Source organism: Thermobia domestica, chromosome 11 (genome assembly GCF_964235325.1).
Source record: "Thermobia domestica chromosome 11, izTheDome1.hap1.1, whole genome shotgun sequence".
Lineage (NCBI taxonomy): Eukaryota > Metazoa > Arthropoda > Insecta > Zygentoma > Lepismatidae > Thermobia > Thermobia domestica.
This window is the reverse complement of record NC_137464.1, coordinates 260,727,311-260,747,946: the sequence shown is the minus strand read 5'-3', so window position 1 is coordinate 260,747,946 and position 20,636 is coordinate 260,727,311. Positions and strand designations below refer to the sequence as shown.

General features: G+C 35.9%; 1 protein-coding gene across 1 annotated transcript; it reads left to right on the top strand.

The window, feature by feature from the left end:
* Positions 1 to 872: 872 nt before the first annotated feature.
* On the top strand, positions 873 to 18,627 carry LOC145664997 (uncharacterized). The gene is made up of 3 exons (XM_081732181.1): positions 873 to 1,131; positions 3,436 to 3,568; positions 12,597 to 18,627. The coding sequence occupies exons 1-3, from the start codon at positions 1,082 to 1,084 to the stop codon at positions 12,921 to 12,923; spliced, it is 510 nt and encodes a 169-aa protein (XP_081588307.1). The 5' UTR covers positions 873 to 1,081; the 3' UTR covers positions 12,924 to 18,627.
* The last annotated feature ends 2,009 nt before the right edge of the window (positions 18,628 to 20,636 follow it).

Genomic DNA, 20,636 nt, shown 5'->3' with positions numbered 1-20,636 from the left:
GATATAAATTTTGTAACCAACTTAAAACAACTGGCTAGGATAGCGCGTAAAACAGCTGGCTAGAGTAGCGCGCGAAAAAAACACTTCCTGGAGCATTACTCTCCCGCGCGGGTCGTCCTTTCCAAACGTTTTAGATTTTTTGTCGAACCTTGTATATTCATGCCATGTTCGCATTTAAGGGAAACAAACTGGGCACGTGCTTCGAAAGCGTGGCTGGAAGGGCTCCTTCAAAAGGTCAATATAGATATAAATTTGAGGCAGTGGCGGACCCAGGGAGCGATCGCCCCCCAGAAGAGGAAACTTTCTCCTTTTATATATAAATAAACCCATCCATAAAAAAATGTTTGAAGTTTTTAAAAGTAGCTCTAAGTAGCAGTATTACTACCGACCGCCTCTCTAAGAAGTCCATCCTGGATCCGCCCCTGCTTAAAAGTAGCTCTAAGTAGCAGTATTACAACACACCACTCCCCAAAAGTCCGTCCTTGATGCGCCCCTGATTTGGGGTCCTGCAATTTTCATTTGCGCCGGGTAACACAAAGCATTGTTGCAAGACTGATTCGTGCTAAGTTCTTTTTCACAGTTAGAATTCTTAAAAACATTACTATGGTACGGTAGCTAAACTTCAATTGTGCAGTCTTCTTTGAACAATATCCCCTCAGACCCCCATACAAACTTTTGGGGAACCTGGGCCAAAAAATCCGCCTATAGGCTCTTCTGTTTCGCGTTTCGGACATGTACTTCAAAATTTATAAGAATGCCCATATTTTAAAAATAAATATTTCAGGAATAATATTGTATCATGAAACACCAAGTTCTTTGGTGACTTAGGTCAAGTTGGTTATCGACGGTACGGCTCGGTTTTATTTATTGAGCCTTGTTGAGTTGAACCAGCTGGCCAGCCAAAACAAGTTTGCTGGGCTGGGCCGAGTGGGCAGGAATATGTAGGTCTAGAGTTGGATACGGTTTGATTGGCAACTTTCGAAGAATTCCAACAGTCACGTTATTTAAAGAAAATGTCTTGTTACTTGTGTCAGGAAATGTGTATTGTTTATTAGCCAATGCCAAGCTTGTGGTGCAAAAAATGGATTTAAAAATTTTGACCAGCATGACACAATCAGTTCCAGGCACCAGGTATGACGTGTATTGAGAATGAATTTAATACGAATAACGTAATGTAATTGTATGTTTGATAGATAATTAATAGGTTACTTACGTTTCCCATCTCCAGGTAATGTAGTTTCATCTTAGCACATGGTAATTGATAATTAATGTTACTAGTTATGCATCTTAGTATAGTTGCCAAACGTCTTGTGTATATACAAGATTGTCCTGTATTTTAAAGCTTATTTTTCTGGCCTGGATGAAAGTTATACAGAACTTATTTACTCCAGTTATACATGTCCATTTACCCCTTATTGGGGAGGTTCTAGATCACAGGTCCCCCGATATAAGTTAGTACGGTAATAGTATATGCCTACATGAGAATCCCCTGATCTGCGTTTCTTCTGTTATTGTACCACTTCTACATGAAATACCATAAATTTTCTACGTAGTGCAATAGTAAGAAGTATCCATGTGCATGCGATATGCGTTAAATTCTTCACCCCCCTTCCACACAAACACACAGTCATAGATAAAGTACAAGGGCACTTCACATGCAGATATAAAGTACAGGTACGTTCTTTTTTTATTTTCGTATCAGTCGATAATTAAATAAAAGTTGCTTTGTTACCCCCTTTGTAAGTTCGTACATACTCAATGAATAATCCCTAAAAGTATGAGCGTCCTGCTCCTTCGGGAACTGCTGCAGCTTCATGTATACTATATCCGTTAGTACGTAGGTTGGTTCCTTTCTGTACCAAAGTTTAATATTTAATTCAAATAATATTGCTGAGCGAGCGTTGGCGAGTTAGAGCCCCGCAGGGCACGTTGTTTCGGTCTTTATTCAGCTAAATGGAAAGGGGGACCTGTGTTCTAAAACCTTGCCTTCCTTATTTACTTATTAGGGGTAAACTTTGCAATGCGTGCTCCAGCTGGTGTATTCACACAAAAGCAAGTAATTACACACTAATAATTTTATGAAAATGGATCAAAACTTACTTAACCTTAAGCTAACCCGTTCCTAACCCCTACCCTACTCTACTATACTTTTTAAAAGGGCCCTACTTATCAATGCGCAGCTGGAGCGTGTCTTGTAAAGTTCCTCACAGTTTTTGAGAAATGCCTGATCAGTAGGTAACTACACTTGTGAAGATTATTTTTAAATATTAGTTGGTGTTAGAAAGGTCCTGAATTGTGATAAAGGTGGAAAACAACGAGCTCTGCGAAGCTTCTGACCTTCGCACGCTATCACTCGCTCAGCTTTATTTTATAGAATAAGTAACACTGGAGATCTCATATGTGCAATATTGAGGGCGGTACTAAATAGCCAAAATGGTCAAGGGTGCTATACCATTTTATGGTATATAAATTTGTAAAATCTACGGAAGAATTACATTACTTGATTTCACAATAGGATTGTATGAATAATCATTTGTTGGAATCTGGATCGTACATCTCACATGTAGAATAAGGTAGAAATGTGAAATACAAAGTGTGCTCTTTAATGCATAATTTTCCTAAAGAAAACACGATATTTGATCTGCTATGTGCAGGCAGAGTACAAAGTGCTCAAAGAAGGCAAGACATGTGTTTTTATACCATATGAAGTGTTTTTGCACATTTTTTTTTTTTTTTGTGCATATACTCACTGTCGCTGACGCGCCTGCTCCCAACGGACACGCGGGCTGTCCTGTCCTAGCATGGTTAGTGTGGGTTCGTGCTTTTGACCAATGTTTAGTTGAAGGGACTAGCCTTTCCTGTGTATAACTACTTTTCTCAATATATAAAGAAATGTATTTGAAGCACATTTCATACGAACAGAGTATCCAAATCTGAACATTGGTAAGAAAAATATTGGTAAGGATTGGAACATTATTATTATTAATTGTGTCAACAAAACAACATTAAAAAGATTAGCAAAAAAAAAATCTTTATTACATATTTATCAGTTAGATACACATAAAAATCAAATCATACACATCAAATGAGTAGTACATTACGTTGTACTATAGCACTCCCACATTTCCTTATTGCGATATGTTCTAGATTGTTTCTGCTCTGTCAAATGAAAGTTTCACTTTACCACTGTAAATGTACATTCTGAAAAGATGAGCAACTATAGGGTCAAATTCCACGTATTTCGAGCTGTTGAGTTTCACAGAAGAATGTAATGATTATCTAGACTTTTATATTATAAATATAATTTCAGGTAATACTTACGTACTATATTCAGATTTTGTGTGTGTGTGTGTTACAAAATATGTACTGTGCATACGATTTCAAAAATGTAATCAACTTAAGTTTGTTTATACACATTGTATTTCATTTTTGCAGGAAGCGGTTACGCAGTAGCTGTGAAGAAGAGAGTTGTGATTTTATGCCATTATTTAAAAGAATTAACAATCTTCATATAAATTCAGGATGCTATAGTAATTTAGGACACGCAAAGCTTCAACAGCCAAAGCAGGTAATTGAAGTTTAGAGCAGTGATCTCTGTATTTCTTTTCCACTTGAGATTCCGCTATCAAGTAGACTTTATAATTGCCTGGCATTGATCTATCGATTAATTCTAGTGATTGCCGCCCAGCAGTGATGAAGTTGTTGAATATTTGGTTGTTCTATGTAAAATTATCATCATCATAGGTATTGTGCCACTGTTGGCAGGTCACTTGCTGCAACTGAGAAGCTTCCATGCTCCACGGTCTTCCGCTAATCTCTTCGTCTTCACGTACGATATTTCTGTTTTGATATCGTTCATTAACTGTAGCTTCCTTCGCCCCTCCCTCTCTTTCCTGCCACCATGCCCTCTAGCACGTTCTTCATGGCACAGGTCCTTCTCAGCCAATGTCCTAATTATTTTCTCTTCCTCTTCTCAGTAATATCTAAGATTTTTCATTTCTTCCCCACATTTCTAACACCCTCTTAATCGTTTTCCGTTTGACCCAAAATTCTGTCCATTTTTCTCCACACCCACATTTCGAAAGTTTTCAGTCCTTTTTCATCGCTTATGCGTAGTGTTAATATTTCTGACCCATACTCCACAATACTAACACAGTACTCCACACAAAGCATTTTATGGGTCTTTTTCTCAACTCTTTATTCAAGTTCCACAAAAATATAATTTCCTTCCTCCTAAAGGCTTCTTTTACCATTCCAATCTTTGCTTTTATTTGATGTTCACATTTCATATCATTACTAATAATACTACTCAGGTATCGAAAACTAGTCACGTGTTTTTTCTTCCCTCCCACTTGTATATTAGGGTGCATCGAATTTCCACTTTTTTTGAAATCAGCTTACCCTTAGTGATATTTTTTTGCGAAATGGCCTCCATATAACGTGTAAAAAATTGCAAGTCGATTGGTCAATATCTTTAGGTGCCACCAACGGCCAAAAGTTTTAAAATTTTGTTAAAAATTAAATGTTATTTTTTAAAATGTAAAATATCTAGTTTTATGAAATATGGTTATCCTATGTGGTTTTGTTTCTGTAAAAGGTCAATATTTTACGTGAAAAAAAAAAAAATTCAGCTTGATGAGTCAAGTCATTCAGGTGCCACATGTGGCTTAAAATATGGACGAATGTGTCCCTACTTTTTCATTTTTTAAATTAAGTTGCATTGTTTGTGATTCATCTGGATCGTTAATTAGATAAGAAAGATTTTGTTTTACATCTGCAGCTATTTGCTTATTTCCAAACGTTAATGATGGAAATAACCCAGAACTCACCAAGAGGAGGTGGTTGTAGTTCGAGTTCCGCCCAATCGTATATACTAATGTTGCATATGGTAGTGCAAGTCATATTGTTACTCTTTTACCTCAAACTGTTTTTCTTTTCTTTTTTGTATTACATTCTGGTATGTATTTTCTTGATTGTAGTGTTGATAGGACAAATCTATGTTGTGCTTCTTGCCCACATACCGTTGATGCCGCTTCTGTCCCCAACTTCACCATTCTTTCTACCGCGCGAGTGTGAAAGGGTAAGGATGTAATATATTCATTAGCCATTGGAGCCGTCTTTACATTTTCTCTTAGTTTCTGCACGCTCAAGTGTTTTGTCAGTGGTGGCTCCGTCAGCGTCATGTTGACCAATTAATCATATCACCAATTAATCATCATACGCACGAATGAGCTCCCATTTCGACATTTGATTGAATTTATAGACGGCAAATCTACTGGATCAAATACATTTAAAGGACCGATAGGATCAGCACTTCCAATCTGCGAAGAGTTGTCACTCCAGATTTTTCAGCCCGTTCCAGTAGACTGGGATCTTAACTTCACTGAGGATTCATTAAACACGGATCAAAAATATATGCTGAATATCTGCCAAGCGGTTTCTTCAGGAGAATGGCCCATTGAGTTAGCTCACATGAAGCCTGGTAAAATTCATCAAGCTAGATGGGTAATTACAGCAAATAGAGTCTTACGTTTGTGCGTAGGAACAAAAGAACCCACGAATGAACCTAAAACCATCGTCCAGTACATCATGTTGGTCTACGCGCCACTCTGGTTTGCTGTGATCCGTAATACATCGTCTGCAGAAGAAGCTCGTCATTTGTGGCAACTCATCACGACTTCTCGCCACATGGAAGCGAAATACAGGAAAATAATTGATCCAGTGTCCGTAGAAATGCGTGGTACGGTCATCCTGAGAACCTACTTCTATCAGTGTTGACTGACCAAGATGCTAACGTCGAGAGCTCGGCTGGGGGCGAGTCCTAAAAGCAAGACAAACGACTCAGTCTGGTGATCGCGTACCGGTACGAGAATTCGTCATCCATGAAATTAACTATGTTGATATGATTAATTGGTCAACATGACGCTGACGGAGCCACCACTGACAAAACACTTGAGTGTGCAGAAGCTAAGAGAAAATGTAAAGACGGTTCCAATGGCTAATGAATATATTACATCCTTACCCTTTCACACTCGCGCGGTAGAAAGAATGGTGAAGTTGGGGACAGAAGCGGCATCAACGGTATGTGGGCAAGAAGCACAACATAGATTTGTCCTATCAACACTACAATCAAGAAAATACATACCAGAATGTAATACAAAAAAGAAAAGAAAAACAGTTTGAGGTAAAAGAGTAACAATATGACTTGCACTACCATATGCAACATTAGTATATACGGGTGGGCGGAACTCGAACTACAACCACCTCCTCTTGGTGAGTTCTGGGTTATTTCCATCATTAACGTTTGAAAATAAACAAATAGCTGCAGATGTAAAACAAAATCTTTCTTATCTAATTAACGATCCAGATGAATCACAAACAATGCAACTTAATTTTAAAAAATGAAAAAGTAGCTACACATTTGTCCATATTTTAAGCCACATGTGGCACCTGAATGACTTGACTCATCAAGCTGAAATTTTTTTTCACGTAAATTGACCTTTTACAGAAACAAAACCACATAGGATAACCATATTTCATAAAGCTAGATATTTTACATTTTAAAAAATAACATTTAATTTTTAACAAAATTTTAAAACTTTTGGCCGTTGGTGGCACCTAAAGATATTGACCAATCGACTTGCAATTTTTTACACGTTATATATAGGCTATTTCGCAAAAAAATATCACTAAGGGTAAGTTGATTTCAAAAAAAGTGGAAATTCGATGCACCCTATTGTATATTTGACATCGACTCCTTCGTTCCACTCACTATGGCTTTGTCTTTGTAACACTTATTTTCATCCCATATTCTTCACATCCCTTCCTCAAGGTTTCTAATATCTTATTGTTTTTCTCTTTAGATTCTGCAACAAGAGCCAAAAATCCTTGTTTTGACAGAAAAGGTTCACGTTGACGTTTGTACGACACTCAATGTGTGTTGCGATGGAACCTAGGTTCTCTCGGGAGACCATGTGAATGCGTGGTTTGCCACATAGTACCCACTTCAAATTTTGCACACTCTAAATACTGTAAATCCTAGTCACGTGTCATCTTTAGCCCACAGGTCGTAATCGCGAAACGTTAAGGATATTTTGTACATTGTGGCATATAAAGTAAATTTAAACAACAATATTACCCTGCATGTTGATTCCAAGGATGAGCTTGAAATTCAAAACTAGCTGGCGCTAGTAGTAAGCTTAAAAGTAGTGTTAAATTGTTTCACCCTATATAATTTTGTATCCTTTCTTTGCCTTTGGAAATTCTAATTAACGAACTCAAATTTTAAACAGTTTTGTACCATTTTCATAGAGCTAATGTATAAAGACAAGACAAAGTAATAAATATTTAATCTGTATTGGTGTAAAATCGTTGAGAGTAGAATTGTAATGAAGAGCAGACATATTAACTTTGTTCTGTATTTTGTATTTTAAATCTTGGTTTGTTATTGATTATCGCATTTTTGCTGCCATACTCTTAGCATCTTTCAAGTCTTTAAGGTAAGGAGAAAGTTGCTTGGAGTATGGCAATTAAAATATGCTAAATTTGAAATCAATGAATAATTGAAGCCTAAGACCATACATAGAAGAGCAAGATTAGTATTATTGTCCTTATTTTCTTCCATCGGATATAGTCAAATCAGTATTTTAAAACACTCACAATAATATATCCAGTTTAGATAAATCTATTGATACAAACTTCACGCTATCATATGTACCCAAGAGAAGGTGGCAAAACATGACATAGTATACGGTATATCGGTTTGAAATCACAATGTTTAACCACTCTTCGTTTCACGAAAATAGCATAACCGTTGTGGGTCTGCATAAGGTAGGTAAGGCCGCCAGTGAAATATTTAACCTCCCGCAGTCACTTGGGATTACCCAAGTGTTTGTCTACCGGACCATAAAAAGATAGATGCCAGCAGACTTCCAGTCATGGATCGTCCACGTAAGGACTCCAAATTTCATCAGAAATGTGCACAGCTGACTGTAGCTAAATCCCGTGTCAATCAAAGTGTCATGGCGAAAGAAATGAAATATCATGTGCGGAGCATATCCCGGATACTGCGTGAGGATCTACAGATTTGGATCTACAAACGCTACAAAGGAGATGCCCTAACTCCGTACCTACGGTGGAACAGAGTCAGAAGATCACAATAGCTTCGTCAGCGATTCATGGATGATTCACACATCTTATTTATAGACGAAAAGATCTTCATCATTGAGGAGTCCTTGAACACTCAAAATGGCTGGATGTATGAATCATCGTCCAAGAAAACAGCTAAGATTTTTATACACCTATAGTGCAACAAGCGCTACATCCCCCTAGGTTATGGTATGGTGAGTCTTATATCATGGAGTCATGAAACTCCATTTCTGGGGTTGAGAATGAAAATGTGTGCTGTGAACTACCAGTCTAGTATTCTGTTGTTGCACTATACTTTGCCAATATCCAGTGGGTCCTCCAACAGGATTCAGTTTCAGCCCATAAAACAAAGTCGATTCAGACATGGGTTACAACATATTCCCAATTTTGTCACGGTAGATCAGCGTTTCCCAACCTTTTTCAACATGCGGCACACTACAGATGTAACTTGAATTCTCGCGGCACACCCATATATATTATTATTATTATTATTATTATTATTATTATTATTATTATTATTATTATTATTATTATTATTATTATTTGTAAATATAAAATACCGTGGTATTTTTTTCTGTAATTACTGATATCCTTTTCACAGAGAAGAAAGCTCCATCACTTGTTTTCCTCCGTGGTAAATCATTGTGGTTATTTTTCATTCTAATTTAAAAATAGAAAACAATTACAATGAAGTATAGCACTCAGATTTTTAAAAATACGCTTTGTTTTTCGAAAACTGTATCCAAACTTTCATTAAGAAGGAACATCATTAAAGAACAAAGAAACAAATCTCTTGTACTTTTAAAACACAAATGTAGGTAACTTGTATCCATGTTTGCTTTGTCGAATGGATTGAATGATATTTTAAAATTTCAAGTTACAAAATAATCTGCAACAATAAAGAAGAAATAATGGTGATAACAATGATAACAAATACTTTTCTAACATTAAAAATGTACAGAATATTAACAGTTTGAAACTTAAAATTGTAGATTCATAGTAGAGGTTCATAGTAATGTGACACACAGATATACATTTTTCCCTCATGAATATAACGTAAGACTCAATGTCTGCAATTTGATTGTAATAGAATTAATAATTTTGTTTCGATTTCCTCGCGGCACACCAGCGGCCCATTCGCGGCACACCGGTTGGGAAACGCTGCGGTAGATGAATGGCCGGTTGGCACCCCGATCTCAACCTTGTGATCTAAATTAAAGGCAAAGGTCTACTGAAGGTATCTTCCTGATATTGCGTCCCTGAAATATGATCTTGAGAACAGTAGCAGCATTTCCTTTGAAAATGGTTCATGCTGTCATTGACGCCTGGCCAACACATTTACGGGCTTATGTGACTGCCCGTGGCGGGCATTTTCAATAACCTGTATCTGTTGTTTCTGCACTGAACTATAGCCAGTAAATCTGTGATAGAACATATCCATGCTCACACTTGTTTGCGTGTAACACCTAACGATGTTTCAAAACTGTCTATACTAGGAAGTTGCGATAGACATAAATGATACGTATTACAAATTACAGTAGCTGCGCCTTTCCAGTCCGCTGAGCAAAAGTGAAGTTTTTACTTACAAATTACAGTAGCTGCGCCTTTCCAGTCCGCTGGGCAAAAGTGAAGTTTTTACTTAACTTTTTGTCCTCCTACAATTCGTAATGTCTTGTATCTTGTGATAATTCTCCCTCCTTCCACGACCCGGATTGTTCTCCTCCTGTCTTGTGATAATTCTCACTGCAAATGAAATCCAACTGAAAACTGTAGCCGCTTGAAAGCGATGATAAGACTACTGGAATGGAGTCATAGACGGAGACTATAGATTTCTTCTGTCTTATTCAGCGCTGAAGTTATATGAAACATGGACCTGTGGTTGGAGGTAGAATCCGAACCATCGTATACGTTAATTTTTTTTATTGCTCTCCCACCGATAATATAATCCATGCACGAAAGACGCGCTAGCCGCTAGACTAGCGGGAGCGACATTAGTAAATACGTATCATCTATTTATTAAATGCTTGTTACTATATAATTTAACGCATGTTTTATAATAATTTGTAAGTAAAAGTGGCACTTAGCATATATTGTACTGCGCCGGAAGTTTTCTGTAATAATCGCTACTCCCTATTGTTTTGTCCGTTAGCTCTGGGTAACGTACATGTAGTAATCTGAGGTGGAAAATTTTCCGTTCTAAACTTATATCAGTGATCAAGTAACAATTCCTCATTAGCCATAAAATTGATTGGCTTGATGTATAGAAATGTTGAAAAGTGGAAGATCGTTTAAAGAATCTGAAAATTTTCATGGCTTACAAATTTTCCGGTACTATGTAGGAACAAGTGAAACAATTTTTCATGAATCGAAAAATTTTCTGTTGTGTATGGAAAAATTGTAAGTAGGAAAGTTTTCATCGTTTTGAAGCAAAACGTAAAACAACTTTTTATGAATCGGAAAGTTTTATGTCTCTATAGAAACAAGTGAAAGGAGTTTTCATTGATTGGAAAATGTTCATAATGATGTAGAAACTAGTGGAAAAACTTTTCATAACCCGTACAATTTTGAATATTATCTGTAGTGATGTTGGGTAGAAAATTTTCCACTATATTTAACTGCACATTGCGTTATAAAATTGGATTCCTGTAGAGGAAAGAGAGACAGCAGCAAATTATAATTTTCCAAAAAGCTTTCGGGAAGCGGAAAATTTTCTAATATTTGAAGTTCGGAAGTAAAAATTTGCATAGTGTTTGTTTCTCTCTCTCTCTGAGAGAGAGAGAGTGTGTGTGTGTGTGTGTGTGTGTGTATGCGTGTGTGCGTAAAGTGCAGGGAACATAAATCTAGTTTTTAGAGTACAATAATCCCATCCCATTGTTTAATCATTTGACTACCAATGGGACACATGTGTCCCATGCGAATAATTTGTTTATAGAAAATTCTAGAAAAATGCATATTGTTCTCCCATCGGGTCAGATGTGACCAGGAGACTGTGCTTAGTTTCCAAAACTGTATACATATGTCAGGAATATCCCACATTAAAGAAGTCATACATATAAAAGAATGTTCACATAAAAAAAGAAATGGTAGTCAAAGGGTTAAGATGTAACGAGAAAGCGAAAAGAAACCTTTGTGAATTTATCAGTTATTTCAAAAACAGAAAATGCCACTATTTCTTCACATATACGGGAAATAACTACATAAAAGTTCTAGTTCCTTATGAAGATTATTTTTGAAACAGAAATAAGAAGAAATACTGTGATTTTATGATTAAAGCTACGAGAAAACTTGGTCTTACGCGTATTAAACTGACGAACTATGATTTTGTGAGATTAAAGGTGAATTTTGAGGGAAGAAGATATTTGAGTTTGTGAAACATTTTTGCAGAAATGAAGAATCGTTAGATTTTCACATCATGAAACTTTTTTCGGACAATATTTATTACAAATAAATTTTATGGCTGAACAACGATGTAGGAATAAGTGGAGTATGTTTTTATGAATCGGAAAATTTTCCGTTTCAAAATTTTATGGAAAATTTACATCACTGCGTACATGCAATACCTGTTACTTGTCGGAATGTCGTCTTGCACTTTGTGTATGATCAGCTCAAAATTTGAGAACAAAACTGTTGACAATGTAAAATCCTTTTATTAGAATAGTGTAAATTATCATTATGCAGCACCGAGGTTATAAAGGATGAAGGGATTCGAATCTCAACTGAGACGTGAATCCGATCCAGTTGGCGGGAGCACGGATATCCTGGAAGATCAACCCTGTTGGCGTCAGGCGGCGCACGTAGCGACAACTATTAGGGCGACTGTTAACTATTAGGAATTACTGTTACACAGATTAAGACGTTCTTCAACTATATTAAGGATTATTATGAGATTAAAAAGTTAATCTTAACAATAAGATCATAGACCATGTTAGTAGATACATGAATCCCTGGCAAATAGTTCAACATATCTGAGCCTTTGGCGTGGGAGACCCGGGTTCGATTCCCGGCGGAAACTCATGTGGTTCGGATTCAACGTTAATAAGTAGGTCCACGTCTCATATAGCCTCGCTGCTGAAAGGGACGCTAAACTAAAATCAACTAAACATATCTGATATAGGATTATACAGGTGAAAAGAATAGACACATTCATACAAATAAAATAAAAGCATGTGTGTGTATATATACGCAGAGAAACTTTTAAGGGTTATTAATACCAGGTATATGCTTATTTTAGCAATTTCTCTCGTAAACAATACAGTAGATCTTTGACACCATATAGAGCTAGTAGTAATGTTTGTTTGTTTATTTTCAATTTACTTTTTTCGCCTTTTTATCGCTCTTCCATTGAATTGTCCTTTTGTGATTGTTGAACAAAGAAACTAGAAGCTTTTACAGCAATTTCTAAAATAAGCTCTCAACAAAGCACAGGAGTAATTTGCCTTTACTTGCAGGGCGTTGGTTCCAATGATGTGGATGCATCTCAGAACTGTGTAGCTGGTCCCTCGTGGGCACTAGAAGCAGCGTTCGTGGCGAATGGATCCGATGGCTACAGCAGCAGTGAGCAGTGCTCGCCAACGTCTATTCCCAATTCAACCAGTCCACCGTACTCGGGTCCTGTGGGTCACAACCACACTCATCCGTGGATGACAGAAGAAGTTCTCTCACTCTATTCACCAGATCTGAGTCCCAATGACAACCCTTATTATTATGAAAACAATAAACTGCTCTTTGCATTGTATATGGAGCGAATGAGTAGAATGGGACATGAGTTTTACTAAAAATGAGCAGCTCACAGTGGAAAATGTGGAATGTGCCAAGAAAGTACTGTCGCCTGTGTAGATACAATAAGCTGGTGCTAGTGATTTTCTTGTAATAAATACCAGTATTTTTTTAGTCTGAATCTGGTAGAATAGATTTATGTCCTTATCCTTGAGAAAACAATCCAATGTAACGTGCATGTGCATACAATTATCAGGTGTAAAGTTAAAAACTTTTTTAGTTATGTCTAGGAAAAATGGTAATGTTGTTTGAGTGTTATTTATTTTTAGTTCTTGCTCCACTACTTTATGTAGGATACGTTATTTGATTCATAAAGTAGGATGTGATTACTTAATATTGAGAAACTTTTAAAAAATGTTGAACCTAAATACAAAAACGTATAAATTCCACATTACTTTGTTTCCTATAATTTTGTTTTCTTATATTTAATATAGAAGGTCTAAGGACGATTACTTTTCCCCAATAAAATGCAATGGGATTAAAAAATGGACACCCTTGATAAAATTTTGTATTCAAACATCTCTGTAGAGGCTTTATCCCTTTTAATTTCAGTTTACGTTAGTACAGTGAAAAAACATTATTTTCAAGTACAGATACACATAGATATATATTTTATCAGGAACATAGTTTTCTATATTCTTAATGGAAGCTGGTTATATAGATTATTTACACCCTCTTGAATTAAATTTAAAAGAATTCGTAGTTAATTACGTTCGGTTTGCATGCTTGAATCGCTGTGCTATTCGAGAGATCATAACTGTACAAGCTTGAGAAGCCCTGAAAGTTCATTGTTGTAGGAACGAGAAGACACCAGTGGGTCCTAAATGTTTTTTAGAATTTCTATCTAACATTTAATGTAGCCCACCCATTTCTTTCCCACTAGCGACTTTTTTCACCTACATTAGAGATATCGATTAAATTATCCGCATTACATATGGTGATAAGCACTGTAGAGTTCTGGTTACGTCATTCACCCTTTGTCTCTTTTCGCACTCTGTATGTTCTTCGATACTACTTACCAAGGCTATCAACTTAGAGTTAGTACCCAATTTTCGTATGACAAATTCTTTCTTTTATAGCTCTTCAGATATAAATTATTTTGCCATCAAATTTTGCAATATTACGTTTCCGAAATGTATTGAGATAATCCCTATTCTTTACAATAAGGCCACTCTCTAAAAGAGAGTTTACTCTTTTGGTTAGTGTGTTGAACTACATCGATTTCTAGGTTGTGGATGATTCTTAGAGAAATTGCACTCTTGCTACATGTAGCTGTAGCCCAGCAAGGATGACGTAATTGATAGGTGAATTAGACTTGTAGCTAAATATACCGTTACATACCCAAATGGGAAGCCATTAGCTAGAAATGATCCATTAGCGACCAACTGTTGTGAATCTATATAAATAAAGCATTGTGTTTAAAGGCTTCCTGCAGTTTCAACACCTCAGACATCGTCATTGTTATCAAGTTATCACTGTAATACACAAAAATCGAAAAAAAAAGTACTCTATTGGACAGTGACTCGAACCCAGATCTTCGGCGTTATCATGCCGATTCGTATAATTATTACGCTACTCAGTCCGCTCCGTAACCTGTCACATTTCCTTACTCTTGAAGTCGGTGTTGTCGATGTATGGTTGTTCAGGTATCGGACCGGGTAGCACAGTGGTTAACGCATCGGCACTGTACGCCGAAAATCTCGAGTTTGAGTCTCGGTCCAGTCGTGATTTTTTTCATTCTTTGTGTATTATTGAATTCGCACCTTTAGAGAAGTTGGTGTGTTAAAACTCGGTTGTTTCCTCCATTTATAAATATAACAAATTTCACTGTGTGGCAGTACGACCTTTCTCGATATGGAATACATAGACCGTACCGAAAAGGAAATAAGAATGCAAACTCTTGGCTGACATACCGTGTTCACCCGTGTAATATTCGCACTTTTTGTACCAATTTTCTAATGCGGAAATTCAACTGCGACTATTAGGCGAGAGAAACTACCATTCAATTGTCGCCACGATCAAGACAATTTCGAATTTTGATACATACAGCATTGTGTCAACATAAAAAATAAAATATAGCCTACGTACGGTAAAATATTGAATCTTCTAAAAATTAAACTCGTAACTTATCGATTCGTGGGAGACCAAAAAAAAAAAGTTTTCATGGCATTCGCACAGAAGAACTATATATTTACATAATCGGGATTATTTATGATTTACAAATATGTAACACTAGAAAAAGAAATACATACGCACAAGAAGTGTCAGAGCTGTCTATAAATGCCAAGTTCTTTTGCTCGGACTCTTGCAACAATTTCGAAGAAAGTTTTATTCGCCAAGACAAAAGTCGCGTATACTGCGAGTTTTATGCGGGGAATTTTTTGGGGAGTATTTTTACTTCAAGGTTAAGGTGCGACTATTATGCGAGTAAACACGGTAACTTCATTTGGCTTACAAAATCGTTTAAACCTTTGTAAATAGAGTGTAATAAATATCCTCTTATTGAGATATAAAACTGTCAAATACAAATATTGCAGTTCTAGCCATCCTTGAACTACACTAAGTGATTCGGTAATGTACTCTCAGTCTAAGTCGGTTTCATATCGGTGTATTTCTCGCTACGTTGTAGCCACTAACTTCCTTCTCGATAGGACACTTCATACAAATTAACTTAGAGCAAAATCCTCCGTGGTCAGTACCACAACTTTTCGATCGGATTTGCCGACCTAGGACCATCTTAGTCCTCAATACAAATTACTTTTCGCTACTCAAGAAATTGACAAGCCATTTTCGAAACAAACGAAAACATATACAACTCGAGAATAACAGAAAATACTTCCTTTGACGTCAAGGTATGTGATGATTTATGACACACTCTTTTCCCAACATTGCAAAATTAGTTACAGGTTTCTTGCGCTGAGCTCTATTTTATAGTTCATACCAAAATATAAGAATGAAAGGTAATTCATTTATTCTTACAGCTTTTACACTTCTTACATTTATTCTTTACATGTATTCTTTTACGCTTCTTACATTTATTTTCATACGTTAATTGCTTTCTCATGATTCACACATATATAGTTAGCAGCAAAGGTGTTCTTATTGCCACGAATGATCTTACTTTTTTATCCACTAGTTTTGATATGTTTCCTTTCTCCTGTTTTAGAGAGAGTACAAAAAGAAAAATAAACTATACGCACGCTCATAAGAAATGAACAGTTAGTTTATTCTGAATGTGTTTGTACAATTTCGAACATAACTGCATGCCTTCCGCTTTTATATTCTGTTCGTAAACGCTCTGAAATGGGCAAATTTAGGTACAGTAGGATTGCCAAAATTAAGCTTCGAAGATGGAAAGCGTTTTTAAATAAGATAAGAATCATCTTTTGTTTATTTTAGATGTGTAATATGTAGTTAATGATTTCTTCCATTTAATATAACTGTTCCCCAATACACACAATAACTACGATAAATCCCGTAATATTATACAGAGACGTCAAAAACATATGCACACTTTAACGAAAATATTAGTGCTGAACTGAATTATGAATCACAAGTTTAATACATACTACAATACAGCTGTACAGTTAAAGTTCCGCACGTAAATCAAGGACTAAAATTGTTATTGATACCTACAAGTCCTTTAATTTTTTTGTTCTGTACTTTCCTGAAGGTAAGGAAAAGTAGAAGTTACTTTTGTAAAACTATAACCGAAAAAGCAGGACTTCGGTTGTGCACATCGCGACCAGAGCTTTGCGCCTCAATTTTGTGACTAATTAGAGGAATTGTCAAACATGTGGGAGGTTCTGTTTCAAACTTAAGCTTCAACTGACGTTCAACTTCAGCGTCACTTTTAAACTTAAAATATCACTTTGCAATAGACTTTCAATTCTTAAATATCAGGTGTGCATGGACCATTTTGTTTCACTGTCATAAGTCAAGTATTAGTCACGACAGGAGTGACATATGTTGAGGAAACGCCATACTACATAATGTGATGATAATTCAATTCAACTTCGAATCAAAACGCATATCCAATCTATTAAATTGTACATTTTTAGATTTGTAAATGTCTGTGGATAAAATACTGCGCGTCTAAAATATCACCGGTACCTGTCAATTTTCATAACTCCTCTTGTTAGGAGTGCGGTTTTATCACTTCCTCTCGTTTCCATTTCATCAGTACTTTACACATTAGCACGTGAAACCTGGTAATTGCGGAAGATCTCACTATTGAAATGGCTGAGCCGGTATCTTCCAAATAACCATGTCCCTTTCAGCTGCATTTAACTCTCACCGTCCTCTCATTTCGACTGCAAGTGCTTGTGTGGCCCTGGTGCTATGACACTCTGACCGCCATATGATACGTGTTTTAGACACCAGAACGAGTATACCTGCTGTTGAGGGGGTATCCTTGTTAACCTATTACAAGTTCATTTTTTTTTTAATCATGTTGGTTTTTGAGAAAAGATTTTTTTAGTAGCAAAAGAATATAATCGATCTGCTAAATGGATTGTATGCCTATCCATCATAATGAGTATAAGATGAAACAATGCTGACCGAATACAATAAATAGTTTACTTTTACCTTCAAGTCAATTCGAGTTATTTTTTTCGTGTGTCCACTGAAGGTGAGAAAACAATGTGGAAGATGGTACATAGTACGTCATCTATTCTGGATTTTCTAAATCTAAGTAAAGCTGCCAAAACAGGAATCTAACCTACAGTTCTTCCAAAATAGTAAAGCACCTCCTTTTTCTGGACATATCATAAATCGTAGTTCGAAAATATCTGTTGGTAACTTACCTGTATTTATATTGATTATTTTATGATGGGCGTAATTAATTATATAGTGCATATAAAGGAGATACCAGTAGTGCATTATTAAAGTATTTTTACTCCTTTGTACAGTAAGCGACAAAACTTCTTTCCGTTTGAGGAAATTAGTTTCATAACTTCAGAATGGAAGGACAATTTGAGTACAGTAAATTAAAAAAAAAATCTGTACGTTCCAGCCATACCACCGTTATACCCAAAGTAAATGTTACCAGACAGAAAGAACTTTTGTCACTGACTGTACAATATGTATAACAGAAGTTAACACCTGTAAAACAAATTTCGTTTAGTTATGATTTACATGTTTGCTTGACTTTTTTTCCTCTAAGTATTACATTGTTTTAAAGACAAAATTATATTTGTGGCAGATAATTAGTATGTACGTGGAAACTGATTTCTATCTTTGAGTGTACATACTTGATCGGATAAAAATTAATTCTATTGGAAAGGTAATATTTTCCTGAAGTATGCGTGTACAGTTGGCGGCAAATGTTGGTACTCATATGTTGTTTTAGCAAGAACTTCAGAACTAATTAATAATAATTTTTTAAAAAAAAGTTTGCTGCAATATGTAAGAGCTTCATTCAAATGTGTCCATTCGTTCCGAAGTTCTCGACCAAACAACATGAGTGGGATGGAAATGTTTAACTAGAGACTCAGTTTATAGTAACATAAATTTGAAGTAGACCAAATGTAATACATTCAATGAACAAGCTTTTACATTGTCATAATAAAGGTAATTGTAAATCGTAGCTAACTTCCAGGTTGGAATACTCATCATGTTAATTATGATAACTTGTTCTGTGATATGTTAAAAACCTTTTAACGTAAATCAGTGCTGTACAAAATATAACTTCTTGAAATTATTTTTTTACTGTCTTTATTTCTTGTCACCCAAATACGATGTGCACTCTACATACATACTTATCTTAAGAAGTAATCTCAAGGTCACTGTGTAGCTGCCCTTAGACGTCCCTTATCCCACCCTTTCACGTCCTAGTCGCGCGCTTTCTTACATGTCTTATTGGTGTAAATGGGGTTGCTAACCCTAATAAAGTTATTTAATTGCGCATTTACATACTGTCAGTGTTAATCTGAGTTCTCTCGATTAGGTCAGGTACGGTATCTTATATACATAAATGAATAGGTTATGTATACAAATCCACATCGTTGATTTGGCATATTTTTAAGATACTGTATCGAAGAGACCGTAGGCTATTTAGATTTTTTATGTATATCCTACGGCAAATTATGGAGGCGTTAAAATATCAAATAATACTTGTGATAAAATGGATACTTTTAAATATCTAGGATCAATAATAACAGATGAAAACCATATTCACGAAGAAATTAAAAATCGAGTAAAAACAAGGAATTCGTGATGTTATTCACTTCAAAATCTTTTGTCGTTGCGAATTCTGTCGAGGAATTTGAAGCTTAAAATATATAAAACGATAATCATGCCTGTTCTGTATGGTTGCGAAACATGGTCGCTTACTCTGAGGGAGGAACGTAGACTGAAAGTATATGAGAACAAGATCATGAGATGAATATTCGGACCCAAGAGGAACGGGAATGGCGGAAACTTCATAACGAGGAACTACATAATTTATACTGTTTACCTAAGTGTCATCAAATCTAGGAGGTTCAGATGGGCAAGTCATGTAGGTAGAATGTAAGAAAAGTGTTAACCTGAAATCCAATCGGAAAACGACCATTAGGAAGACCTAGGCGCAGATGGCAAGACAATATTAAGATGGACCTCGCAAAAATAGGAATACAAAATAGAACCTGGATCCAGTTGGCTGAGGGCCAAGAGCTCCACAGAGTTAATTATGTATCTCCTAAGAGGGGAGTTCAAAGAGGAAGAGGTGGTTGTGGACAAACATCGTTTTTTTTTTTTAAGGGATCTCTAGTTTCCTCCAACTTTCGTCATGCCACCATTATCCATCTCATCGTCACCGTCTCCCATAGCTTCGGTGAATAATGGTATCACCAAACTTTAAAAAAAAAAAAAAAAAAAAAAAGTCTCATAAGGGAATCCGCGAAGGAAATAAACTATTTTGTAGAGTAACAAAGAGATAGGTAATTCTATATAATATAGAATAGGAATAAAACCTTCTCTTATAATCAGGATTCATATTCCTGAGCCACTCGTCCTGATTAAAGATCCTTTAGTTTCTCTCAAAATACACCAAATACTGGGCTTAGTATTTTTTTTTCTTTTTTTGAAGAACTTTTTTGTTTTAATTCTCATTTCCAGTTGGCAATTTGCTATCTTACAATAGATTTTACGATTAAAGAGTCTTTGTAACACGTGATAATTCTACTATACGCCGTATACTTCGCCAGATACGCAAGGACTCGGGATTTTCAAGATCTGATTCCGTTAGTGTTAAGAAAATAGAGGTATATCTTTAGTTTTTTTTTTAACAAGCATTTTCGACTAAGTAACTGACACATGGATTAAGACATTATTTGTTTGTACTAAGACACAAGTATGTACTACTACAAACACAAAGGGAAAGGAGTCACATTGCTTTTTCTTCCAGACTGTCTGAAATGCCTGTTCCTTTCACGGGGAGAATTAAGTCATGGAAACTATTTGAACCTTCTCTCCCCATTAGGATACACATTTCAATGAAAGTGCAACCATAAAAACTCCTTAAGACATTCTATTTTTAGGAAAATTTTGAATCATCATCTCCCTTAGGATACTCCCTTTAAGTAAAATTATATGATAAAACCCCAGCTTAAGCTAAGTACTATATATGTTTCAAAAACTCATTTCAAGCTCTTCAATTTTTTCCCCACGACGCGATCACAAATAGGCAACGTCGATTTAAAAAGAAAGAAATTATTGAAAATGCCACCCTT

What these genes read in the sequence shown, in the direction of transcription:
- LOC145664997 (XM_081732181.1), top strand. Translation starts at nt 1,082, where the DNA reads ATGGATTTAAAAATTTTGACCAGCATGACACAATCAGTTCCAGGCACC. An exon ending in CAATCAGTTCCAGGCACCAG is followed by an intron (nt 1,132 to 3,435) that starts GTATGACGTGTA and finishes TCATTTTTGCAG; the next exon opens with GAAGCGGTTACGCAGTAGCT. An exon ending in AGCTTCAACAGCCAAAGCAG is followed by an intron (nt 3,569 to 12,596) that starts GTAATTGAAGTT and finishes CTTTACTTGCAG; the next exon opens with GGCGTTGGTTCCAATGATGT.